Genomic DNA, 24,068 nt, shown 5'->3' with positions numbered 1-24,068 from the left:
TGGTAGTGAATGTACTACTGTTTAAGTGCTGTATGAATTACAGTAAAGTACTACATTACATATGTAGAGATGATTTTATACTGTAAGTCTAAATGTGTTACAATGTTTTTTATGTAAAACAGAAATAAAGACTATGGCAGCACTGTAGCCAGTAAATTGCTGTAAAATCCTCCTTAAATTGTCCTGTCCTGTTAATAATGTTTCGGATGCCCCGGTTTGTCCAGCAGGTGGCGTAAAAGTAACTGAAATCTCAGTCCGTCTAAATGTTGCAGATGTACCTTGGGAAAATGCTCATTTTATTAGCCCATGAAAAATCAATATGTGTTCTATATGAGTTATGAGTGGCTTTTATACATAGTGATGAATTAATTAAATACAATAAATCAAAAACTGCTTTGTGTGTTTTTGTTTGTTTGTTTGGTTTCGTTCAATTTGTTTATTAATATTAAAATATATACTGTATATATATCAGCAATAGTACATGATCTCGGGTGATAACATATTCAACACTAAAGTGTGCAAATATTTATAAAATAAAATAGAATGATAAATAAATACAAAACAACTGAAGTCAAATAAAAGCAAATACTAAAATGTGAACATAGAGGAAGAAAATAAATTTTTCTTGTATATAATAAATTAATATAATGATTTAAAGCCAAAAAAATAAATAAAACATTAGTTTATGAATAATAATTTCGCGATTCGGTTTAGTGACGTCAGTGGGCGATACCAACTGTCAGAGCAGCCGCGGGGGGGGGGGGGGGGGTCAGACGAGACAACACGGAAGTTCAACACCTGAGAAATCAAAACGAGTCGAACAGTCAGCTTCATTGCAGGATATAAAGGGAACACTTGTCTTTAAAACCCGCCACTGTTCACACACACCGCGTCTGGACAGATGGTTAAACCCGGTCAGTTTATCTCCACCCCCCACCCCCTGACCGCGAGACCTCCGCCGGGACAGAGACGCTTTTTCTGTTTCAGTAACTTACAGTCGAGCGGATGAGCGCTTCCGCTTTGGCTGCAGCCGTCCTGACACAGCGGGAGGATGATAAACCAGAGATGTAGCACTTTATTTCAGAAACCAAGAGGACGGACGACGATCATACAATGCATCTATGTGGTGGGCTTCATGGTAAGTAGACGGTGCTGGTTTCATCAGACTGAGTGAACTGTTAGGTTATGCTTTCATAAGTCAAAAGGCATGATGTTAAAACTACATTTCACAATTCAGTTAGAGATGTGCTTCATGTTCAAACTATTGACGGAGGTATCTGCAGGGTGTTTGCAGATGATTTAAAATTCAAGTGTAATACTTTAGATTTCACAAAGCAGGTCTTTAAAGTGCTGAAATTCTATTCAATATAAAAGGATGAGGGTTTACCATAACCTTAACATTTTTTTCTGATTTTCTTAGAATGTATTAACATCTTCAGCAGCAACACTTTCATAGCCTATTTTCCCTTCAACCTAAATCTTACCCTTGCACTGACCCCTAAAACACTAATATGTCATACCTACCTGCACAGAGATATTAAACCTATATAAAGAAAACGTTTTTGATTGAAATTAGGACTGTTATGTATTACATAATACATAAAATAATAATATAAAAAATATCAAGTATAAGGCCTGTATAAACTCAGCATAGAGGATCAGATAGCTCATATCTGCAAGTACATCACAAATGCTTTCTTGCCACTGAAAATAAAAACAAATGAATATTATATATACATATAAATACTATAGTATGTTTTGAAATATGTCACCCTAAATTAATCAGGTGTGTAGCCACTAAATAAGGGAGATTACAGAACATGGCAGCTTGTTTTGACACCTCTGAGTGTATTGAGTGTTGCCTCTTCAAAGCATCACTGTCAGTTAAATATGTTGCAAACTGCACTGGTGCTTCCTTAAATTTAAGGACATGGTGAAACCCAATGCTTGATGTTATATTGTAGTTAATGTATAAGCAAGTCTTTGTATTTCAAAAATATTCATGTTGTTTTAAGAGCTGACCTGCAGTCCTGCATCTGAGAACTAACATTTCAGCCTGCATAGCTGAGATGATCATCTAATTAAAGGTGACTAAACGAATCCAGGCAGCTCAGATTTTTTTTGCACAGGCAGCCACTGGGGACAATAATTCTTCTGAAAGTTAAACGATTAGTGTAATGAGTGTGTTAGAGCACTGTATGAACTGCTGTGTGACTCCAATCAAGAGTTTGGCTAGAGCTGCTCTGGTTTCAGTAATGCAGATAAACAGGATGAGGAGGAACGTCAACTGTCCTTAAACTCTCTGTGTTGAATACTGGACGCTTATCTGTTTGTGTTTCTTTCAGTTCAGAGGTTTCTGGTGTGATAAAATCCTGCTAATGATAACAGCTGAATACCTCTGGGCTAATTCCTGCTCCTCATTCCTTTCTCCTTCACTTCCTTGTTTCTCTTTAGGACTTGTTTGGGGTGAGCATGATCATCCCGCTGCTGAGCCATCATGTGAAAGCTCTTGGAGCAAGTCCCACTGTGGCTGGTATTGTAGGTAAGTTGTGTCCATTGCACGAAATAATCTATTCAAGTTACATCGTAGCAGATGTACTCTAGGGTCAGCCAGAGTGCATGCAAATCTTATAACTAAATGACCGACCAAATAATTATCTGCTTGCCAGAGTTAGCGCAGACAGAGAGGCAAATAATCTAAAGTTTAATGAAGTCTTTTGTTTTCTTAATGATTGTCAGGAGGACACATAACTGCTAACAGAGCATTTGCAATCACAAAACACCACATAATGTTTCCAGCTGTAAATATTAGTGCTATAAGTTCACGAGGCAATTAGTTAACCAAATACAGAAACAATAAAACAGAACCAACTAAACGGTTGTGATTGGCCCGACCCGAAGTCTGATCGGGAGGGGGTACCAGACGAATCTGTCAGAGCAAATAAAACAGATGATGAAGAGGTACATTGATGATAGAAAATAATAATTCATTGCAGCCTTAGTAAATATAATGTTGAAAACGAACGTGCCCCCAAGCTTTAATTAGGTTTGACTTACTGTATACCGTGTGTGTGGAATAAGCAACATATCCCATTGTCCTGTGATGTAATTGTTATTTTTCGAGGTTTGGCAGTTAAGTCTTAACAGTATGTCAGCGTCTGATTGCAAGACTCTTTTGTCTGTATCATATTAGACTCACACACACGGTGTCTGCTCTGTGCTTTATATTACAAATATGAATTGAAACAAGTTTGTTGCAGGAGCTACATATGGGATCTTACAGCTCTTCTCAAGCACAATAGTTGTAAGTACTGACTTTGTTTCTCCGTCTCTCTGTCTCTAACCTCTTTTCAGCCTCTCTTGCTTGACAAGGCATGCTCACAGTTAGTGGCCAAAATGGTTGCATTCCATGTCATCTCTGGTATTTCATGAAAACAATAAACACTGGCAGTTGTAGGTTGGTTGTGGTCATACAATACTCCCAGTCTCTGCACATTCACACACACAAGCTACTCCTGGTTAGCTGCATACACATAAATATGACTCTTTTTACACATAAATACATTTTTTACCCTTTGATGCCCCCTGACTTCACACTGAGGAGATGTTTTATCAGTGAACCAACCTATGGACGGTATGACGAAAAACCAAAGCCTTGATGATTAAAACCATGCCCAAAGTGTTAAGACATTACTGCACAGTACTCTACAATAAGCATCTGGCATCTGACAAAAGATTCTCAGCTTTCCACGTCTCTCTCCTGCCACCCACAGCTCCTGAAATTGGTTTAATTCTCAGGGGTCATGCGACAAATTAAACAGATAAGGAGTCAACTGTTAGTTCCTGCGTGCAGACCGGCTGAATCCTGATAAACGTAGGGATGCGTGAACAGCTGGGTCTCTGATAATCCCACCAGGCTGCATCCAGAACACAGCAAACTCAATTGGTCCTAATTTCATTATTCCATCAGATGGGTGTGTGTGACAGAGAGAGAGAGAGGCCGGGTGAGAATCTAGTACAGGCTTGTATAACGGCCTGAGCTGCTTGGTTGAGAGGAAAGAGTTTTCCATACACAAGATACTTTTTTCCATTTGTTGGGATTTGTCATTAATCCAAGATCAGTGAAGTAGAGATGTTTCATAGGGCTGTACAAAGATCCACAATCTCTCTTCTAAACATCTTCTAGAGAACGGACAATTTGGTTTGATTTCTGTTTGTGGTTGTGTGTCATTTCCTTGTGTGTGATTGGCAGGGCAGCTGGAGTGATGTGGTGGGGCGGCGGTACTCTCTGCTGACTTGTCTGCTGCTGAGTGCTCTAGGCTACGGCCTGCTCGGGATGTCCACCAGCATCGCTTTGTTTGTCCTCGCACGGATACCTGTGGGTAAGTCCCTAAACTGTCTGCCTTTTTCACAGAAGACACTTTGACATGTCACAGCAGGAGAATCACAGCCGTAAATAATCAAATTGATGATGGCTGAATTCCATTTAGCTGCTTCAGTTTCAGGGTCCTGATATTGTGCATGCTGGTTCACTGTCACACTGTCATGTCTTCAGAATCAGAATCAGAAATTGATCCCCGGGGGGAAATTGTACAGTACTGGTGTTCCCATTCAACAGTAGAAAGCAGCAAAAATATAGAGCTAAAAGTATGTAGAAAATATAAAAATAAGAAATAGAAAATAAAAAATATACACATTTACAATATTTAAGTGAAAAATAAATATATACAATAACAACATATATGTATGTATATATATATATATATGTATGTATGTATGTATTGCACTGTTGTGTATGACTATATATATATTGCTCTGAAAATTTAAAGAATAAATAATAATGAGGTAATATGTGTAGGAGCAGGTCCAGATTTTCAGTTTGTTTCTTGTTTCTCCCTCTGAGTGTTGGACAGGAGTTGAACAGTTTGATGGCTACAGGCAGGAATGATTTCCTGTGGCGCTCAGTTGTGCATTTGGGAGGAATGAGTCTCCCACTGAAGGTGCTCTTGTGTCTGACCAGCACATCATGGAGAGGATGTGAGACATGGTGTCAGAGAGTCCAGCTCCACCCCCACAACGTCACTGGCCTTGAGGATCAGTTTATTGAGTCTGTTGGAGTCCGCCACCCTCAGCCTGCTGCCCCAGCATGCAACAGCATAGAGGATAGCACTGGCCACCACAGACTCATAAAACAAAATATTTAGCCCATTAGCTTGCATATGTTCTTTACTGACCAAGCTTTGCATTGCTAAATGCACCAATGTGTATTTTTAAGCTGTAAAAAATTGTCTGACTGTCAATTTCAATAATTTTGGAAAAGCGGAAATGGTAAATAGCTACCTGCTTTATTTTCCCTTTCCCATCAACGTTACAGAAAGGGCCTCAGAGTTTGCACTCACAGTTTGCACAAAGATCAGTCAGCTTCTGATTCTCACTATGCATTGACTGTTTTCTTTTCTCAGGGCTTTTCAAGCACTCCCTGTCCATCTGCAGAGCCCTGCTGTCGGACCTGGTGTCTGACTCAGAGCGCCCTCTGGTGATGGGACACTTCAACGCAGCTTCCAGTGTTGGCTTCATCCTGGGTCCCGTGGTGGGGGGCTACCTCACGGAGCATGAAGGTGGCTTTTATACCTCCTCTTTTACCTGTGCTGCCATCTTCCTTATTAATGCAGGTGGGTAGAAAATGGAGAGAATAGATTTAAGCCTGTATCTGAAGTATTTATCTAACGTTATGTGTTTATCGTTCCAGGGCTGGTATGGATGCTACCATGGAGCGAGACGCTAATTCGCCGTAATGACACTAACTCCAGCAACAACACAAGTAAAGGTTGTCATGACAACAACTGCAATAAGACGGTTCACAATGGCTGTCAAGCAAATAGTCACCACCCAGTGTTGGCAGCAGAGACTGACCCGGGCTCCAGGGCTCCAGGGCCGCACCGAGGTGGTCTCAGGTGGAGGGAGGTGTCACTGCTCCAGCCTGCCTGGAGACAGCTATCCTCAGTGGGCTCCAAGATCCACATGGTGGCCTGCTCTGACATGTGGGACCTCTTCCTGGTGCGTCTTCTGATGGCTATAGCTATCATGCTTTACTACAGTAACTTCTCTCTGGCGATGGAGGAGCGTTTCTCACTCAAACCAAAGGTGACGGGGTATCTGATCAGCTATAGCAGCACCTTAGGGGCCCTGGCTGGGTTCCTGGTGGGACCGGTCACCCAGCTGTACGGGAACAACATGTCCGCTCTGCTGCTTCACTCCACAGTGCTCACCTGTTCACTCATTTTCCTGTATGCCGCTGCGCCCAGTGTGTGGCAGGTGCTGCTCACCTCCACCTTCTTTTCCATTTCCACCACTATTGGACGTACATGTATCACAGACCTGGAGCTGCAGAGAGGAGGGGCCCAGGCCAGCGGGACTCTGATCGGAGCTGGGCAGTCAGTTACAGCCGTTGGTCGAGTCCTGGCCCCTCTCCTCTCTGGTCTGGCCCAGGAGTTCAGCCCCTGTGGTCCCCCCAGTCTGGGAGTGGTCCTAGCTCTTGCAGCTGTAGGTTTACTGCTCATCAGGATCCCCGAGTGGGACGGGAGAGGGATGACAAAAATAGCCAAACTCGGAAACTCTGAGTAACTGAATGAATTTGAAATCATGAAAATCAATGCAAATCTACCACACAGAGAAGTGCTCTTATTTGTAGGAGGCCAGCTGTGGAGATGAACAGCAGACTCGTAGTGGGAACGATGTTTCCTGCTCAAACACGTCCGTACAGGTAGATGCGGCGACATCACAGGGTCAGAAAATGGCTCCTCTCCACCAGCACTGCAGTCCTTCTCTCAGGAAGAGCAGCTTCAAACCTCAAGCGTAGCGTTGAGGTGAAGTCAGGGCTGAGAAGTTAACTCTGCTTCCTGCTGTGCTCAAGTTTGATCAGACAGAAACAAATGGGCCTTGCGTTGGCACATACTACTTGGGCCAGTTTTTATTTGTAATGTAATTCCACTACAAAGTCCCTGGAGTTAATGTCGGCCTGCTGATGAAATAACTTCTACTGCTTCACCAAAATACACGGTGATCCTCCTTTTACGCTCCAGGCAGTAATGTTTCAAATATATTCATAAATGGGCTGAACCTATAGTTGCTGTGGGGAAATCGGGCTGCCTGACCAAGGTAGATTACACTGTTGTACTTCTGAAGTAGCCAAGTTGGCCATAATTAGTGTAACACGTTTTACCTCAATGCCAGTAGTTTCTCTTAATGCACTGCATTAAAAATGGTGGCAAGTGTTTGCTCTAGTCTCTGAATTTTACATTTTGTTATTTTATCTTTAGGATATGTTTAAATAGAGATTTAAAGAAATTGTTTTTTTAAGTTACAACTGTATACCGAGCACCACTGTTTAAAGACCCAAAGACCACCTGGTTAAGGATTAAAGTTGTATAAATGTATGTAAAGAAGTAAGTGAATCCATGAAGTACATGCCAGATTCATGCCAAAAATTCACAAGGAATAAACAACATTTTGTATGCGAGTTTGTATCTACATACATTCATGTACATACTTCCCATCTTCTCTTCCTTTATGGGCGGTGCCTTCAGTGTCACATTTATAAACTTCCATTGCATCCATGGTTTCATAGACAATGCTTGATAACAGCTTTCAACAGCATAGAAAATTTATTACAGAAAAAGAAAAAGTAATGAAGTGGGCCCAGATTTGTGAGGTCCATCAGTGTAACAGACATACAAAAGGCGTCCAGTTAGTCCCAAGAGTATTTTGTACTGCACAGCAATAGTTCCTCATGTAAAACTAATTTGGCCAAGATGCAAAACTATCCTCAATCATACTGTACAACTGTCGCACACAATAGGCAATAAAAAACAAAAGTACAATATGTACATGTAACTAAGAAATAATTACTACAAATAAAATAGTTTAAATTACACTGTTTTAAACATTTAAAAAAATGGTTGAAATAACTACTCAGATAAAACTGGCAAATGACTTAGTGTCCACAGGTCATATACATTTCCTTCACTATAGTGCACTGTGCTTCTGATGTGGCACCTCTGACTTCAAGGTATTAATGTCCATTTTGGCTAATTTTTGAGGGTTGTTCATCTCTAATAAGAAATCAGTGGACCTCCAGTGTTCATTTACGTGGTATGAATACACAGTGACATGTAGAGACCCTGGAGCTGCTTGAGAACCTGAGACTCAGTCTATGGCAGTCCAGCTGCTCTTGAAAGCTCAGGGAGACTTTTACACCTTCGGGTTCCACTGAGGCCGCCTGAGCAGAGGGTTTCGTGTTGCGTTGTCTCTGGGTTCAGCAGCCCAGGCAGAAGGTGGAGACGAAGGCTGCTGCTGCTCCTCCTCTTCTGCTGCTGCTGCTTCATGATGCCCATTTCTAAAGTTATCAGCTGAGTCGCTTTCATTGTCAACGGAGGAGTGCAAGTGGCGGCGAGGGGCAGGAATGCGGGAATCACTGGAGGAGGAGTTTATTCTGGACATGCCATGGTCTGTCCTGCCTCTCTCCTCCCCTGTGCTTTCAACCAGAATGTCAACAGAGGGCGCCTCCTGTAGGGTGTCCAACCTGCGTAGAGGCATCATGGCTCTGGAGGAGGAGCGTGCGGGCTGGCCAAACCGAGAGCGTCTGGAGGGGTAGGCCACCTCTGACATTGTTTCCTGATCATCTGGGGAAGGTGAAGAAAATGGTAAAATTTTGAAATTCTAATGGAGATCCAAACATTCCCAAAAATACTAAACATGTCAGGATGAATATTTTGGGAAATGTGTGTAAAATGATACACAGAACAACTAGAATATTTCTATTTAATGTGCTGACATCTGTGAGGCTGCTCAGCTTTGATCTAAATGCTAACATCAGCATGCTAATGTGCTCACATTGGCAAAGCTAACAGGATGATGTTTAGCAGATATAATGTTTATCATGTTCACCATCTTAGCTTTGCTTGTTAGCATGCAAACATTTGCTAATTAGGACTAAACATGAAGCCCGGGTGAGGCTGATGGGAATGTCATTAGTTTTGCTAGTATTTGGTAATAAACCAAAGTATTGGACAAATAGAAATTTGGACTTGGCATGACACTAGAGGAGACGTCAGAATCCAAAAAGTAAAATTCATCTTGTGGGGGGACATGAATGTCTGCTCCAAAAAAGGCTGCGAGAGACGGTTAAAAGCACAGCGATTTTTCCAACATTAAATCTACTTAAAGGGAAAACTGGATGTCAAGGGGTTAAAGGCAGTTTAAGAAGCTTACCTGCATAGCTCAGCCTGCCAGGAGGAAATTTTGAGTCCAGACTTTTCCCAGCAGGAAGAGAGAAGTACTTATGAGATTTTGGCACCGCCTGAGAATAACATGGGAATAAAACAGCATAATGATAAGTCGAGAGGAACAATGCCAAGAGAGAAAAAGGAGAATGATGAACAAGGGATGGGATTAAGAAAGTGAACCTCATGTTTGATTTGGATTCTTTCATCTCAGCATAGCCAAGAGATAATTAACCTGCTTCTCACAAGGTTCAATTCTGCTCTCACAGACGTACTTTAACTAAAAGGCTGAGAACAAGAGTTATCTAATACCTCAAGTCAATACCAGCCATAGTTACAGAGCATTCCTGCTTACCGTTGACTGAAAGCTGCCAGGTCGGAGGCTGCGGCGGATGCTGGCGTGTCGTCTTATCAATATTTCTCTGCTGTGGGTTTCGTTTGGCAGGGCATGTTTATGTGTGTATGCCACCGTCTGGTTAAAGAAAACAAAAAAAAAGGTACAAGATACAACATTACATTACATTATATACACACAACATCACACAGCAGATTTAGACCACTAGTGGACGCTTCCAGCTCACAGGTCCCACCATTTTGGACATGTCCACCTGTAATAAAGTCAGCCTACAGGCGGCCACAAAGCTTCAGCCTTTAGGGCAATGACATCCATTGACTGCGGAGATGACAAAGGCTGAGAGTAATAGACCATTAAGATGCTTTGAGAGGACACAGCATTCTTATAAGCTCAGATTACTCAACCAAAACTGGCCACACCTGTTTGAGCAAGTTTTGGACGTAGCCACGCTAACCTCTTCCATGCACCTCTTCCTCTTCCATGTTGACAGTGATGGGTACCATCACTGTCAACATGGTTCTTTCTGTCCTGCAGCTATTATTTAGACTTAAAACCAACCTAACCGCCTTTCACACACTGCAAAGGTTGCCATTGTACTCATGCCAACAAAAGGCTCCTATCTGTTTCACAAGAGGTCAACATGGTCATAAATGCGACAACTCAGTAAAACAAATAACACCACAAACAGTGGTGACGCAGGGTTTGTGTGAGAGACAGAACTATAAATATGTGATATATGAGAAGAGGGGATGAGAGACTTCAAAAGACGGGTTGTTAAGATAATCAGACAATTCGTCTACCTAAGAACAGAAGCACATGCTCCCTATTTGTCTACACATCAAAGCGTCTGTGCGCTTCCCTAAAAGGGTGATGTCATGTCACTTATGGAAAAGTACTGCCGGCCAGTCTGTGGTTATGCAAAACAGCACCGAGTTTCAGTGCTTGGAGTGATCACATCACCGTGTGTGAGCAAGGCGTTTCCAGTTTACTAGGAAACTGGCGTCTGTTCAGATTACAGACACATAGGTCTAATAAACAGAGATCACAAGATGTTACGTAAAATAATTTTATGCTGTGTTCTTTTCAAGCTTCTAATGCCAAAAACAAAGGGGATATCACAACTACCGTATCTGGAAAAAGAGATGCACGCGGCTTCATTTTAGAAGTTTGAAATTGTTGTGACTGGGCTGCCTTTGTTGATCCATGTAGTCAAGACAAACAAGAGTTCAAGTTTCACACTACTGCATGTACTGTCAGCAACTGAAAGTTTACTACAACAACAGTAGAATGCAAATGCATGAAGACTGGAGGAAGCTCTCTGCTTTTACTTAATCATTCAGTGTCTATGGGAGTTGTAATTCCTGCGTATTGTTCGTGTTTGCTGTAGTAGTAACTATTGAAGAAGTAGTCAGATCCTTTACTTAAGTAAAAGTGCTAACACATCAATGTAAAAATACTCTATTACATGCAAAAGCCGTGGATTTATACTACTTAGGTAAACGTGCTTAAATATTATCAGGAAAATGTACTTAAAGTATCAAAAGTAAAAGTACTCCGTGACAGATTTTATGACATGACATTATTAGATTGTTAACACAGATGCATCAAAGTGTAAGCAGCATTTTACTCTTGTAGCCATCTGAGGTGGAGCAACCTAAGGGTCAGCATCCCTCAAAAGGGTCACAAGATAAATCTGAGGGGTCGTAAGATGATTAATGAGACAGGAAAGAGGAGGAATCGAAGTTGTCACGCACAAATTTGTATACATTTTTTGATTTTTCTACAGTCGTTTTTGTGAAATATTGGAATATTTACCTCTTTTAGACTTAAACAGTTATTTAAAGCAAACCATGTTTAGAAGAAGAATGTTGAGAAGTTTAGAGAGGAGATCTTCCCTTGGTGGAACTCAGATGAGAACTGAAATGTGACAAGTATTCAGGGAAACTACTGGTTAATCTTTTTATTACATTGTATTTTATAAGACTATCACAGGGCTTTTTTTATGTCAAATTATGATCTGAAAGGTAACTAGTTACTACACCTGTCAGATGTATGAAGTAAATGTAGTGGAGTGAAAAATACAATATTTATCTCTGAAAAGTAGTGAAGAGGAAGTATAAAGTAGCATATTATGCTCAACTACAAAAGTACAAATGCCTCAAAACTGAAATATGGTGTTTGAAGTTACGTTTCCAGAAAGGAAATGGAAAAAAGCAGAGTGGTGTGCAAACAGCTGTCATCCTGCAAGATTTATTAATAATATCTCACCCGTTGCCTGATCTTGTACATGTTCTTGGACAGGATGTCGTGCATGTTCTTCAGGTCATGAGACAGGAACTTCTTCTTAGGTTTAGCAGAGTTTTTCTTTTCCTCACTAAAAGACAGATAAACAGATATTAAGAGAAAAAAATATTATTCTCTCGACCCCTTTGATCTGAACAGACAATAGGGAGGTGGTGTGATCGTCAGAGCAACAGAAAGACATGATGAAGGCTTCTTACTAGAGAGAGACGATGGACGGAGCAGCACTGATGTCTCCAGACACCGTGTCCAGGATCTCCATGGCGTTCTGCAGCTCTAGCTTCTTATACAGCGCCACAATACTGGACTCGGCCCGGCTGTCCCGAATCAGGATCCGCCGCAGGATTCGATTGTTGAACTTCATAAACCTGGACATGGAAAGAAAGGGGACTTCATTGATTATGGACAGTTTATGTGAAACAGAGATATCTGTGAAGGCTCTGTGCTTCAAACTTCAGGCTTTGGCTACACAAACAAAAATTGTTAGTAGGAAAAATTCACAAATTGCAATCAGTGCAATGTAGCCCTTTTTATAAATAGACCACCGATTCTACAGGACACGAAGTAACAGGACAAGTTAAAAGTCTTATTTAATTTTGCAAATATTAATATGTTTGAGCGCAATTTTTTGCTTTTCATTTTTATTGCAACTTCTTACTCAATTTGTGACTATTTTTGTCTAGTTTACACGTTATAGTTACTATCTATGTTTAGTGTATACAGTATTTATCACCATTTATTTTGTTTGTGCTTTATTTTGTATATAGTAGAAGAGTATATAATATTCTAGTTTTTAAAAGTTACTTATCCAAACTATGTATCGATTCTTGTAATTCAGCTGACACCTCAACCTGCCTGCAAGGGATGAATTCATTTTACAGTTTTTTGACTGGCTGAAATCTCTGACCCACCTCCACCAGCAGACACTTCGTATATTCCCTGCTAATGCTCTGTCAGGTCTGCACTGCAGCTACCTGCACTTCTTGCTCGTCTTAGAGGCTTTTTGCATTCAGTCTGGTCTTGAAACACATGATCAGTGGGATTGAGGCCCTGTGAGTGACCTATACTGTTTAGGTATTTGTAGGTTTAGGATCATTGTCCTGCTGAAGTGTCCTAAAATTGAGGAACAGTGCATAAAAAGGGCAACACTGTTCACCCAATATGGATATGAATAACCTCAAACACCCTTCCGTTGTAAATGCAATGAGCCGGAGTACGAAGCCAAAACAAACACTTCACTGACTGCTCTGTGTGTAACAGTCAAGCTCACAGCATGTTTTGACGAGTGAAATCAAACTTAAAATCTGCATTCTGAGACTCGAGGAACCCGTCTCACAAGACAAGCATGACGAGTGTGTTAACAAACGAGGAAAAGAAAAGAAAAAAGAGAAAAAAAGAGGCTTGGGATAACGGGGGAGGTGAGAGCAGTGGAGAGGAGGGAAGTGTGTGCAGTCTTACTATGAAGTAAACACAGACTGACTGACTGTATAATATATCAATGGGTTTATGCCATGCTGTTGGTTTGTAGCAACTGTAATTCATTTGAAATGAATGATCAGTGTGTTTGTAAAACCCACAGAGATTATACTCACAGTACTGTAAGTTTGTCACAGTGGATGCAAGTAATGTTAATTTTCTATGGTGAGAAAAGGTCAAAAGGAATACATTCTCTCACAGACATCAGTCTTCTTGAGACTACAGTGTGGACGTGAACTCATTTACAACCTCATTTGGGTTTTTTTTTTAAGTAATGACAAAATTAATATTATTTAGAAGTTATAAATGACAGCACTGTACAAAGACGGAGTAGAAAGAAACAAAAAACAGATGTTTGCTGTAGCAGGTAACGATGCACCAAAACACAAAGCTACTAGAATACTGTTGTAATATAATGCATGAAAGTAAATATCTAATCTACCACAGCTAAATGTGGTGCCATCTTACAACAATAGTGGCGTGTACCTGATGTGATTCAAAGAGTTGACTTTGAGGAACTAAATAAAACATTTCAGAGCTTTAGGAAGACAAACATCAGAGTCGCTGCTGATGGCGGAAACTGAACACGGACTCTGATTAGCTGTCAGCACTCCCACACAATCCCAGAGTGAACAACAGTATTGTCAAACAAAACTACAAAGAGAGAAACTGAGAGCAGCGAAACTAAAACTGCCATCTCTCCTCCAGTTTCACCTCAGATTCTTTCTCTTTAAACTTAAGGATATGCAGCAGCTGAGTAGTTTAAGATCAAGTGAGTAATGTGTACTCACTTGAGGCTACTCATGAATGTACATAAGCGAGAGAGAAAGTTCTTACTTGTCCTTCCAGTAGAAGTGGCTCCACTGTCCACAGAGGTCCTCTATGCCAGCTATGGTGTGCTCCATGAGCTGAGAGCAGAGTGACACCTGTTAACATTGTGCGCAGAAACATACCGTCTACCACATTTACAACGATCACAATCTGCGGCATACCCTGCAGTGAACCTCTACGTTGATGGTGTCAAGGTTGCGGTTGGTTCTGCGGACATTGATGAACTCGATCAAAGGTCGAATGCTGATGCCCTGTGGGGAAGAGGACGAAAGATTTTTTTAAATCTCAACTGAGTTCACAGTGTCACACAGGCAGACATAACATATATAACACATCACACAATAAATAATAATCACAACATTCAAAGGTGGACAATGAAGAGCTGCACGTGTCACATTGCAAGATGCAAGGATTAAAAATGAGTCCTTATTGCAGCAGCAAAAAGCTCTTAAACGCTTAAAGACCTGTTTGGCAACTCCAAGATCAATATGTCCTTAACCTGCACAACTTAGTAGATAACAAAATCAGTTCTGATCTGGACTTGCGATCATGTGATGCACTCTAAGCTTAAAAGAAAACCTAACCTTGTTATTCTGTTTCTCTCTGCCCGAGACTCTACCGCTACACCTGCAAACTTAAGAAGTCTGTTAAGTCTATAAAAGTCTATTTTATTCTTCTAGTTCTACTACTAAGACAAAACACTAATATATATCATACTAATCTAAGTTACAAAGACAAATGATTTGCAGCAAACAGCTGTGTAAAATGTTTTGAATAGAACTACGAAGACACTCTCTTACCTGAAGAAACACAGTGAAGAGGATGATAGCAATGGTGGCAGTGACGAAGAGCTGCTTGCGGCCGATGTTCTCGGGAAGAGTGAAGACCAAGGCGAATGAAATGGCACCTCGCAGGCCACCGTAGGCCAGACCAAATTGGTCTTTCAAGTTGAATGGGATGGTGCGGAAAGGATTAATGATCTGAGTCAGCACCAAGACGCCTGGGAGGGAAGGGTAGAAAAACTGCTGTTATTTTGTCAGAAGTTGTATTATTAGCAAGTTTAAAGCTGCACTAAATAATATTTTTATATTATCAATGAATCTATGTGGCACTACTAGTGGTCAAAAACTCCACAGGGGCACCTTTAATATGGGAACAAGGCCTACAGATGCCAAGTCAAACAAAACCTGACCTCTAACATGACACAGATACCTGCTGCCCGCTACTTACCCAGACCTCTCCATACAAAAGCAAACAGCAACGTGAACAGGATGTAGCCCCAGTTCCACTCGTGGTCTGTTGTTATGGTGACGACGCCCAGGAAGAAGAAGATAAGGGTCTCGGAGATGGAGCCGAGCATCTTGACCACATGGCGGATGGTTGTGCAGGAACGCTGGGAAACATTTTCCTCCACGTAGTACTTCATGGTGAGGGCGCAGGTCACAATGCTGCAGAGAAACAGGAAACAAAGCTGTGTTTTTTGCTGTATTCCTGCAGCGTTGAAACTGCAGTTAAAAAAATGTTAAAATCTACTCACGCCATGATGGATGAGATGGCGAAGAGCTCGGCCACCAGATAGGCCAGGTAACTGTACATGAATATGAAGAGCGGCTCGATTTCTCGGACCTTGGAGGTGAACCTTGTGGTGAAGGCAGCCACGAAGCCAAACAGGATGCCGAAGCCCATCCCACCGAGCCCGACCACGAAGAACCTCGCCACTCCCAGGAAGACATCCACTGGCTCAACCACCGGCATCTCCGCCACAAAGTTGAACATGTTGTACAACACCTGAAAACATGTCACACACATGCTGAAACACGCAGTCTTTTTTGTGTAACTTCGCATGCATGCACGTGCACAAACATCCCACACATCCCAGTGAGAGGTCGCGGCTGGTGTTGGGGGCTGTGGCCTCTAATGACACAGTGGCAGATAACAGTGATTTATTGAAATATATTATTTACTCTGCACTGTTTGCAATTTGATAATCTCATTTCACCAAGCACACCGAATGACTCACGGAAAAGAAGCATTTGCCAGAGCAACCGGCTTTGTTCCTTTTCTTCCTGTTCTGCCTTTACCTCCGACAATAAACAACTTCTATCTTACTGTTGTTTTCACGGTGAAAGTACGTGTTCAGAGAAAGCAAGAAAAGTGCCTGTTTTGGAAATTATGTTAAAGGTTAAGGCAAAGACAGGATACCAAACATAGAGCACATTTAATGTTTTCTTTCACTCAGTCACAGTTTAACTGGCAGGTAAAATTGTGGTGTCTCATTTGGATCGAGGATGTTTTCAAGCAAATGGCTGCTATGCAGAATAAAGTTTCCCAGCAACAAACAGTGTTGACAAAGTCCTCAATATGCATAAATACTTTTTTGTGAGGCAGCAACAGTTCCCTGTTTTAAATTTGCATATCAAGGATACAGATGATAATCTGGTACTCTCAGTCAAGGCCGGAGCTAGGAACTCTGGGTCCCCGCTTTTTCGGCTGGAATTTTTGTGGGTCCTTTTCACCATCTGGGCCCCCAACAACGGACACCACCTTCCACCTAACTAGTGACTGCAGTGCTCATCGGAAGTATTTGTACTTTTGGTAAATATTACATCTTGTTTGATTGGTGCTATTCTGCAACACAAAGCTCTCTACACAGACCACGCCTGAGCTTTCCCGGCCTCCTGGGTAAATGTTTGTCTTCACTTTCTGCATCAGCTCGGCTACTGTGGACTAAACAAAAGGGTCACCACACCAAGGCTAATGTAGGTGGGTGGGTGTGTTTGAGCACAATAAAAAGAGGGAATTTGAACATGAGCTCGCTTCAGACAAGTTTCAGACAATGTTGTGTGTGTGTGTGTGTGTGTGTGTGTGTGTGTGTGTGTGTGTGTGTGTGTGTGTGTGTTAACTCCTCCCATACAAGCAAATGCAACAGTGACCTCATAAACTGGTTTGGCTGCATCTGAATAAACAAGCTCCCAAAAGATACACGGCTCAGGTCTGTTTCATGTCTCTAATAACATTCCCTCACTTCCATTTTAGAAAAATGTATCTTTACAGCAATCTTGCCAGCGCACAGATGTTTCCCTCCCACACATTATGTTCTCATACATGCACAACTAACCCAGGGAAGAGAGTGAACAAACTGTAAAGTATCTGGCGAAATCTGAGCCGAGGCTTTAGAGAAAGAATAGAAAAGCTTCAGACAACAAACGATACTGGATCTGTCATTGCATATAATAGCAGTCTTGAAATTAAGGGTCCAAACTGGTTCTCAAATGGTAGGCGGGGTCACAATAGTCTTGTCCTATAATGAACTATATGTGTGTGATTCTGAAAATATGTTGTCTTTGTGGGACCCATATCAATCAGTAAATTAGCTTGTTTTTTAGTTTATCTGTGCTGCTAGATGACAATTTGTTGCAGCACTTTCCCCTGAGTGCGCCCTCAAGTTGTATTCGGTCACTGAAATACGCCACATCATCCCGAACAATGCCATAAACGCAGCAAGAACAGTTTGTAATGGCACCCTCCTCGCTGCTCAGCATGTTTTCATAACAAGCAGTAGCCCAGAGGTATCCAGAGCTGGCCAACGTGCCGCAGCAAGTCTCAGCTGGGTGTAAAATGGCCCACTAACCTGCACAAAGTCATACACACTTGGGTACTCTCTGCCTCAGCCCACTCACCACAGTGACAGCATCGTTGAAGAGGCATTCCCCAAACACCACAATGTACAGCTGCTCGTTCACAGACACGTCCTCAAACACGCTCAGCACTGCCACGGGGTCCACGGCCGAGATGATGGTGGCAAACAGCAGGTTCTCCTGGAGGTTGATGTCCTGCACGCCGAACGCCTCAATCTGGCATATGGCAAACAGAGACATGCCAATGCCGATGCTGTTCCACAGAGTCCCCACCACCGCAAACCACAACACCTGCAGCAAACACAGGAAGAAAAAGTCAAGTCGTCTTTATATTAGAGCAAGAAGTTGGATCTGTTATAAGGGAAACTGTGGCTGACTTGTAACGGACCGTGCCGATGTTCTCAAAGAAAGGCCTGGTGGGCATGAAGTAGCCCGAGTCGAGGACAATCGGGGGCAGCATGTAGAGGAAGAAGACATTGCTGGAGAGCACGGCGGGGGGCTCCTCATTGACAGAGTGCATGATGCCACCCACAATCAGACCAATGGTGATCAGAAGGCACGACTCTGGCACCCAGATGGTGATCTTGTGGTACACATGGAAACCTGAGAAAGGAGATGTGAGTTTAGTTCATAAACAGGAACAGGGCTGATGAGGAAGAAGCACTCTCTGCCTGTAAACAGTTTACCTGCATCCTCCATGAAGGGGACACACCTATTACTGTCATCACCCAGATTTGGATCTTAACCCATCTCAGTGTCAGTAAAATCAGCAGCTACTCACCAATCTTTGCGAAAGAAGCAAGTAGCACCCAGAGAGTGATCTCAAATGGTATCTGTATTCTTGGGTAATCCATTGTAAACACTGGTAAATTTGCCTTTTCCGCGTCTGGATAGGCCTGGGGGCCATTGTCGGGCTTAACTGGGGGCAAAATCGTGACACCGCTGGTTGGTTTTGGTGGGATTTCTCCTCTGGAGCCATTGAGGAGGCTTGAAAATGTGAAAATAATGAGTAAAACTCCTGCTCGTGTGGTGAGGCTTAAATTCATTGTGCACAAAACCCACAGCCCCTTCACACTAATCCAACCTGATGTGAATATAAATCACTCCATCCAGCTGCAGAGTCGAAAAGAGAAATAACCAGTTGAGGTGAGATCAAAGTTAATTTCCTCGCATGTTGTCACTCTCCAGCAGCGAGGCTTTAATGAACGTTTCTTCACAGCTCACGGTTGTGTCTTCCGACTCTCCTTCAAACAGCGGGACAACGCACCTGTGGTTTACCTGCAGCGCGTCCACGAGTTCCGATACAGGCTGGGCGTGGCCCCGAGCGCTGCTCTGATTGGGCTTCGGCCGAAGATAAAAAAAAGGGTGGGGACGCGGTGTTTCTGCGGGCCATTCAGGGGCCACTCTTTAAGTTTCGGTGACACCAGTTTCCCGAACGACACTAGTGTCAACTTTCACTTGTAATACAAACAGTGTCCCTGATTTATCTAAAGTGGTTTATGAATTACAGACCGCAAAGGTGTATCGGTGTGAACAATTATAACATATTTCAGGAATCTAGCTAATAAATAGCTAAATTACTTTCTTCCTTTACAGATGCCATATTTAACCAATTTACCTCTCAAATACAATACTGATTACAACATAAAAAGTGAGTTCTGCCAACAAAGGCTACAGCATCATTGGACAATTGGTCTCTGATTCAGCCCATTTCCACCAAGAAAGAAAGAAATATGAGACAAAAAGTTAGTAATGACAAAACATGTTCTTCATTTAATCTCTTGAGATGTGTCATCTCTTTTAAAAGAGAGAGCTGGCCTGAAGAGAGGCATGAAAGAGAGAAGCTTGACTATGTTAAACTTGTTTTGAAGGCCTGATAAGAAGGCAGCATTTCCAAAATGCCCATGGAAAATCAAAATGACGAGATACTGAGCCAACATGATAACTTTGAGTGTCACCTTCATGGATGTCCTGAACACCTTTCACCACGCTGGACCATCACATTCATTGTATCATTCACACTTTGGTATCACAATAACTTTAATTTAATGAAAACTTATTTATTATTTATTTATCTCAAGAAAGATAAGAAATCTGAATTTTAAAAGTCAAAATTTCGACTCAGTATCTTGACTTAGTATCTCTTAGTATCCCCTTCCCCAAAATCTCAAAATAATGTGTTTATGACAAACAACAAAATGTTGAAAATACAGACATGCTCCATTTTGGAATAGATATGATGATTATATATGGAATAATTTCTAACTTCTTACTTACTTATCTCTTTGCAGATTCAGATTATTAATATAAAATATAAATAATATAATAAATGCTGATGTATTATTATGAATTAAGCTATCCAGCAGCATATAACGTCATTAAAATGAATCATTAATGCAACATTAACTAATTATAATCCAGTGATGTAATATATATGATTCTGAAATGGGCCATTCTGCATTACGAGTACATTTGGTTTCATGCTGTAATACTGTATGTACTTTTACTTAAGTAAGAATTTGAACGAGTACTTCTTCCACCACTACCTTTGCTTTCTCCATCCACGTACAGACTTCCACCTACAGCAGCAGCGGTCCCTGCAGAGCAGGCCGGCAGCGCCTCCTAGTGGAGAGAGGAGGAGCTGCATTCAGCGGAGGTATTACGTCTCGATGTGTCAGAGGGAGTCAGGGCGAGTCTTGACTGCAGACATCGTCGAGTATGCAACCAGGATGCGCATCAATATGAAAAGAAACCTTCGCATTTCTCTAAACGGTATGAGATATTTATATTCCCGCTTGTTTCTCACTTGACATGTCATCATCTGTCGGTTTGTCGAGGGCGTTTGCTCTCAGTGAAAGATGCTGGCGTGCAGAGAGACCAGCACCTCACAGCAGGATCAGAATAAGACATGTTTACAGCCAGATCTCAAATGTCGATGTATCTGTCTTGTTTTTATTCATGGCCGGTTTTTATCTAATAGTGCAGAACGAAGTGAACACCCTGCAGCATCATGCAGCGGCAGCAGCCTCGCTGAATGAGCATCAGCAGATATCATGACGCAATATTTGTTATTGTCCGACTGTCAGGGAATAATCATGTATCCACACTGAAGTATAATCACCATATTATAGGCCAGTGCTGCCATAAAGAGATTCCCGGGCAGCTCTGGCCTCTGTGTGTTTATGTCCACACACTGGATGACACCCTGTTTCATGCAGGTTTGTAAAAGGCCGGGAGCGTGTTGATGTGGGATTATGGAGAATAATGTTACATATTTGGGCTTTTTTTTCAAATACATATTACATCTACAACCGGATGTGTCGCTTGAAAGCCACGCCACTGCAGGCCTCCCAGATGCTCCCAACAGAGCGTAAAGGATTAGATTTGATCTGTTGAATCACAGTTATCACTCTTTTCATAACAGAGGGGGGACTAGATCACAGTTCTGTGGTTCACCTCCAACTGTCTCCTTTTTAAATGTCTCTAGTGTCTGTGTGTGCTCCAGTGTTTTTGAGATATAAACCTGGACAAGACTTCTGCACCTGCCCATCTGCAGAGTGTTGTGTTAAAGGAGTGTTTCTCCATAAGGATCCACCTACAGCATAACTCCTATAGCATCAGTAAGAAGAGTTTATTCATCATCACCACAAAGGTTTCAAAGGTTTCTTACATGCTCAGTTTACTGCTGTCTGGGTAACAAGAGCTTCTTTATGCATGGCGTTACCTCCTCTTCACGTTTGTGTGTGTGTGTGGATAAGTGTTCTCCTCTTAAACTGGTTTGCGTTTTCTCCCCCTCTTTGATGGGAAAGCAATTTATGGATCAGTTGCTGTGGATGGAGTCAGACGGCCCACGTGGTCCGTGGTTACGACAGACATTTCTACATCAAGCTGACGATTGTAGATCAGACTCAAGGGACGGCAGATGGGCACGGCTCAGCTCTGGACTGAAACAGGATCGATAGATTGAAATTGAGAGGAACACCGGGGTTACAGGGGGACGCAGGAAAGGGTATTTGGCTGGAGACAGGGTTGATGACAGAGCAGAATAAAGGGGGTCATGAGGCATTTGGGAGAGATTTAAAGGGATGAGGAGGAGGTGAGTTAAGGAAGAGGATATCTGAGCGGGAGAGCTACTGCAGTGCAGCCGGTGCTGACAGCATCTGCAGGGGGGCAGCTGTGTGCCGCCAGCCTCTCTAACTGGGTCATTTTTGTCTCCAGGCCGCCCCAGAGGACTGTCTGTCCACCTGAAGGGCCACATGAATCCTCTCGGTCCTCTCTACTTCTACACACTGCTCACTTTCTTCCTCGCTGCTCGTATACGGTCTTTTCTTCTTCTTCTTCTTCTTCTTCTTCTTCTTCTTCTTCTTCCCTTAACGCTGGAAAACCAAAATATGTCTCCACATTGACCTGTTTTTCATTATTAAGGTCAGAGGTCACCCGTCAGTAATCAAAAACTAGCCACACTGCAACCAACAAGCATCTGTCAGTAAGAGCTGAAGCTGATAAACAGCAAATCCTCACATTTCAGGAGCTGGAATCAGATAATGTTTGTCATTTTTGTTTGATAAATCACTTGATTGATGATTACACAGTTATCAAAATTGTTGTTAATCAGTTTTCCATCCACTGATAAATTAGCTGACAAGTCGTTTCAGCACAGCTCCCAGGCATTTTGTCTCCCTTCTCCCTAGTAGCTGATGACTGTCAGACAGATGTAACGATGCTTCCTGTGGCTTTGCATTAGATCCACTGTGGCTTTCCTAGAGAGCTTCCCATGGTGCTCCAGGCAGCGGAGATTACAGCACGTTAAAAGACAGCTCCCATGGACAATGACTCCCACACAGCCTAATGAGGCAGAGCATCCTCGCTGTAATTATCATCTGTTTTGGTCTCACACGAAGGAGCCAAAACAGAGATTAAACTGGCAACAAGCCTCACACTCTGGATTTTGTGTGTGTGACTATGCAGATGACTTTGAGTGTTGCGTGTGTGTGTGTGTGTGTGTCACTAGGAGACGGTGTTTTCATTTGTGCGTGGTGTGTGACGTCAAAACAGATTCAGGTGTAAAAATAGACCTCCATTGCGGAAGTCCTTACACATGAATGCACAGTGGCACACACACTTTTGTCAGAGTGGTGTTACATCCACACACACAAGGCAGACAAACACTCACAGTACCAGATATCCACCTCGGTCTACCAGGTCTGTGTATATTATACACACACACACACAAGTACTAAAGAGGAAGTGTTAACCGAGTCTGACGTGCCACAGGAAATTTTACCTCTTACAGCCGTTTGAAGCAGCTTTCAGCTCAGGCTAGTCATCAGACCACTTGCTGCTTCCTTTCCGTTTCCTCTTAACCACATTTTCTGTTTTCCATTTCTTCTTCTGTGTCTCTCTGCGCTTCATGTTTGTGCTTAGTTCTGCTTTGCAGGAGCTTAATCAAAACTCTGACAGCGTGATTGTCTTGTTACTGATTCTCACTCTTACATCTCCTCTCAGCAGCCACTGTGTGCCTTAGTTTCCTGTCCTCTCACTGTAGCACCTCGTGTTGGCAGGTGCAGTGTTCAACACGAGCAGCCGTTGTGTAGCGGACGTAACAAATGAAAGTCTCGGTTTCACTATGAGTATTACCACAAGTGCTTATTGAGTATTGTGGAATGATAATTGTTGAGATGATAATAGCTAAGTGTTTGTGGTTAAAGTGAAAGTGTGTGCACATGATCAGATTGCCATGAACAGGTCATTAGTTTATATCATGAAGGAGAGATTTTATTGAATTCTCATATGTTAGATGTTAGATATGGAGAGTTTGTTTTAGAGCAGTATATCTCACTAACACCACTGACTGTTGGTGATTTTCATGGCCCCAAGACCGTTTGTGTCGCAACACTGGCAGGTTGATGATCACAAGTCCATGTTATCTTGAAAAAATATGATGATGAACCCTTGTGTTGTCCTTTATGCTACATTTATGTGACCCTTTGAGGCCAAAGTTTCCAATTATACTCAGGAAATATAAAAAATGTAGGGGCGTCCTGGTGGCCTTGGGGTTTAAGGCACAGATCATGTCAGTGCGACGTCCCTCGTCCAAGCAGCGGGCCTTTGCTGCATGTTATTCCCCATCATCCCCATCCCTCCTCATTCCCTGTCAGATCTCTACAGTCCGCTGTCTAATAAAGG

The 24,068-nt window shown here is 42.3% G+C and overlaps 2 protein-coding genes across 2 annotated transcripts; one reads left to right on the top strand and one right to left on the bottom strand.

The window, feature by feature from the left end:
• Positions 1-851: 851 nt before the first annotated feature.
• Positions 852-7,519, top strand: mfsd9 (major facilitator superfamily domain containing 9). The gene is made up of 6 exons (XM_070914078.1): positions 852-1,138; positions 2,455-2,542; positions 3,261-3,304; positions 4,253-4,382; positions 5,463-5,672; positions 5,750-7,519. Exons 1-6 carry the CDS (start codon positions 1,052-1,054, stop codon positions 6,622-6,624), a joined length of 1,434 nt encoding a protein of 477 aa, XP_070770179.1. The 5' UTR covers positions 852-1,051; the 3' UTR covers positions 6,625-7,519.
• Positions 7,520-7,645: 126 nt separating this feature from the next.
• On the bottom strand, positions 7,646-19,099 carry slc9a2 (solute carrier family 9 member 2). The gene is made up of 13 exons (XM_070914077.1): positions 18,664-19,099; positions 18,271-18,485; positions 17,925-18,173; positions 15,782-16,032; positions 15,475-15,692; positions 15,045-15,244; positions 14,406-14,495; positions 14,251-14,321; positions 12,138-12,305; positions 11,905-12,010; positions 9,637-9,753; positions 9,271-9,358; positions 7,646-8,681 (listed from the first exon to the last, which is right to left on the bottom strand). Exons 1-13 carry the CDS (start codon positions 18,926-18,928, stop codon positions 8,251-8,253), a joined length of 2,469 nt encoding a protein of 822 aa, XP_070770178.1. The 5' UTR covers positions 18,929-19,099; the 3' UTR covers positions 7,646-8,250.
• Positions 19,100-24,068: the final 4,969 nt, after the last annotated feature.

The sequence above is a fragment of the Enoplosus armatus genome, chromosome 11, assembly GCF_043641665.1.
Source record: "Enoplosus armatus isolate fEnoArm2 chromosome 11, fEnoArm2.hap1, whole genome shotgun sequence".
NCBI classification, from domain to species: domain Eukaryota; kingdom Metazoa; phylum Chordata; class Actinopteri; order Centrarchiformes; family Enoplosidae; genus Enoplosus; species Enoplosus armatus.
The sequence above is the reverse complement of the archived record's forward strand: the minus strand, read 5'-3'. Positions and strand labels throughout refer to the sequence as shown.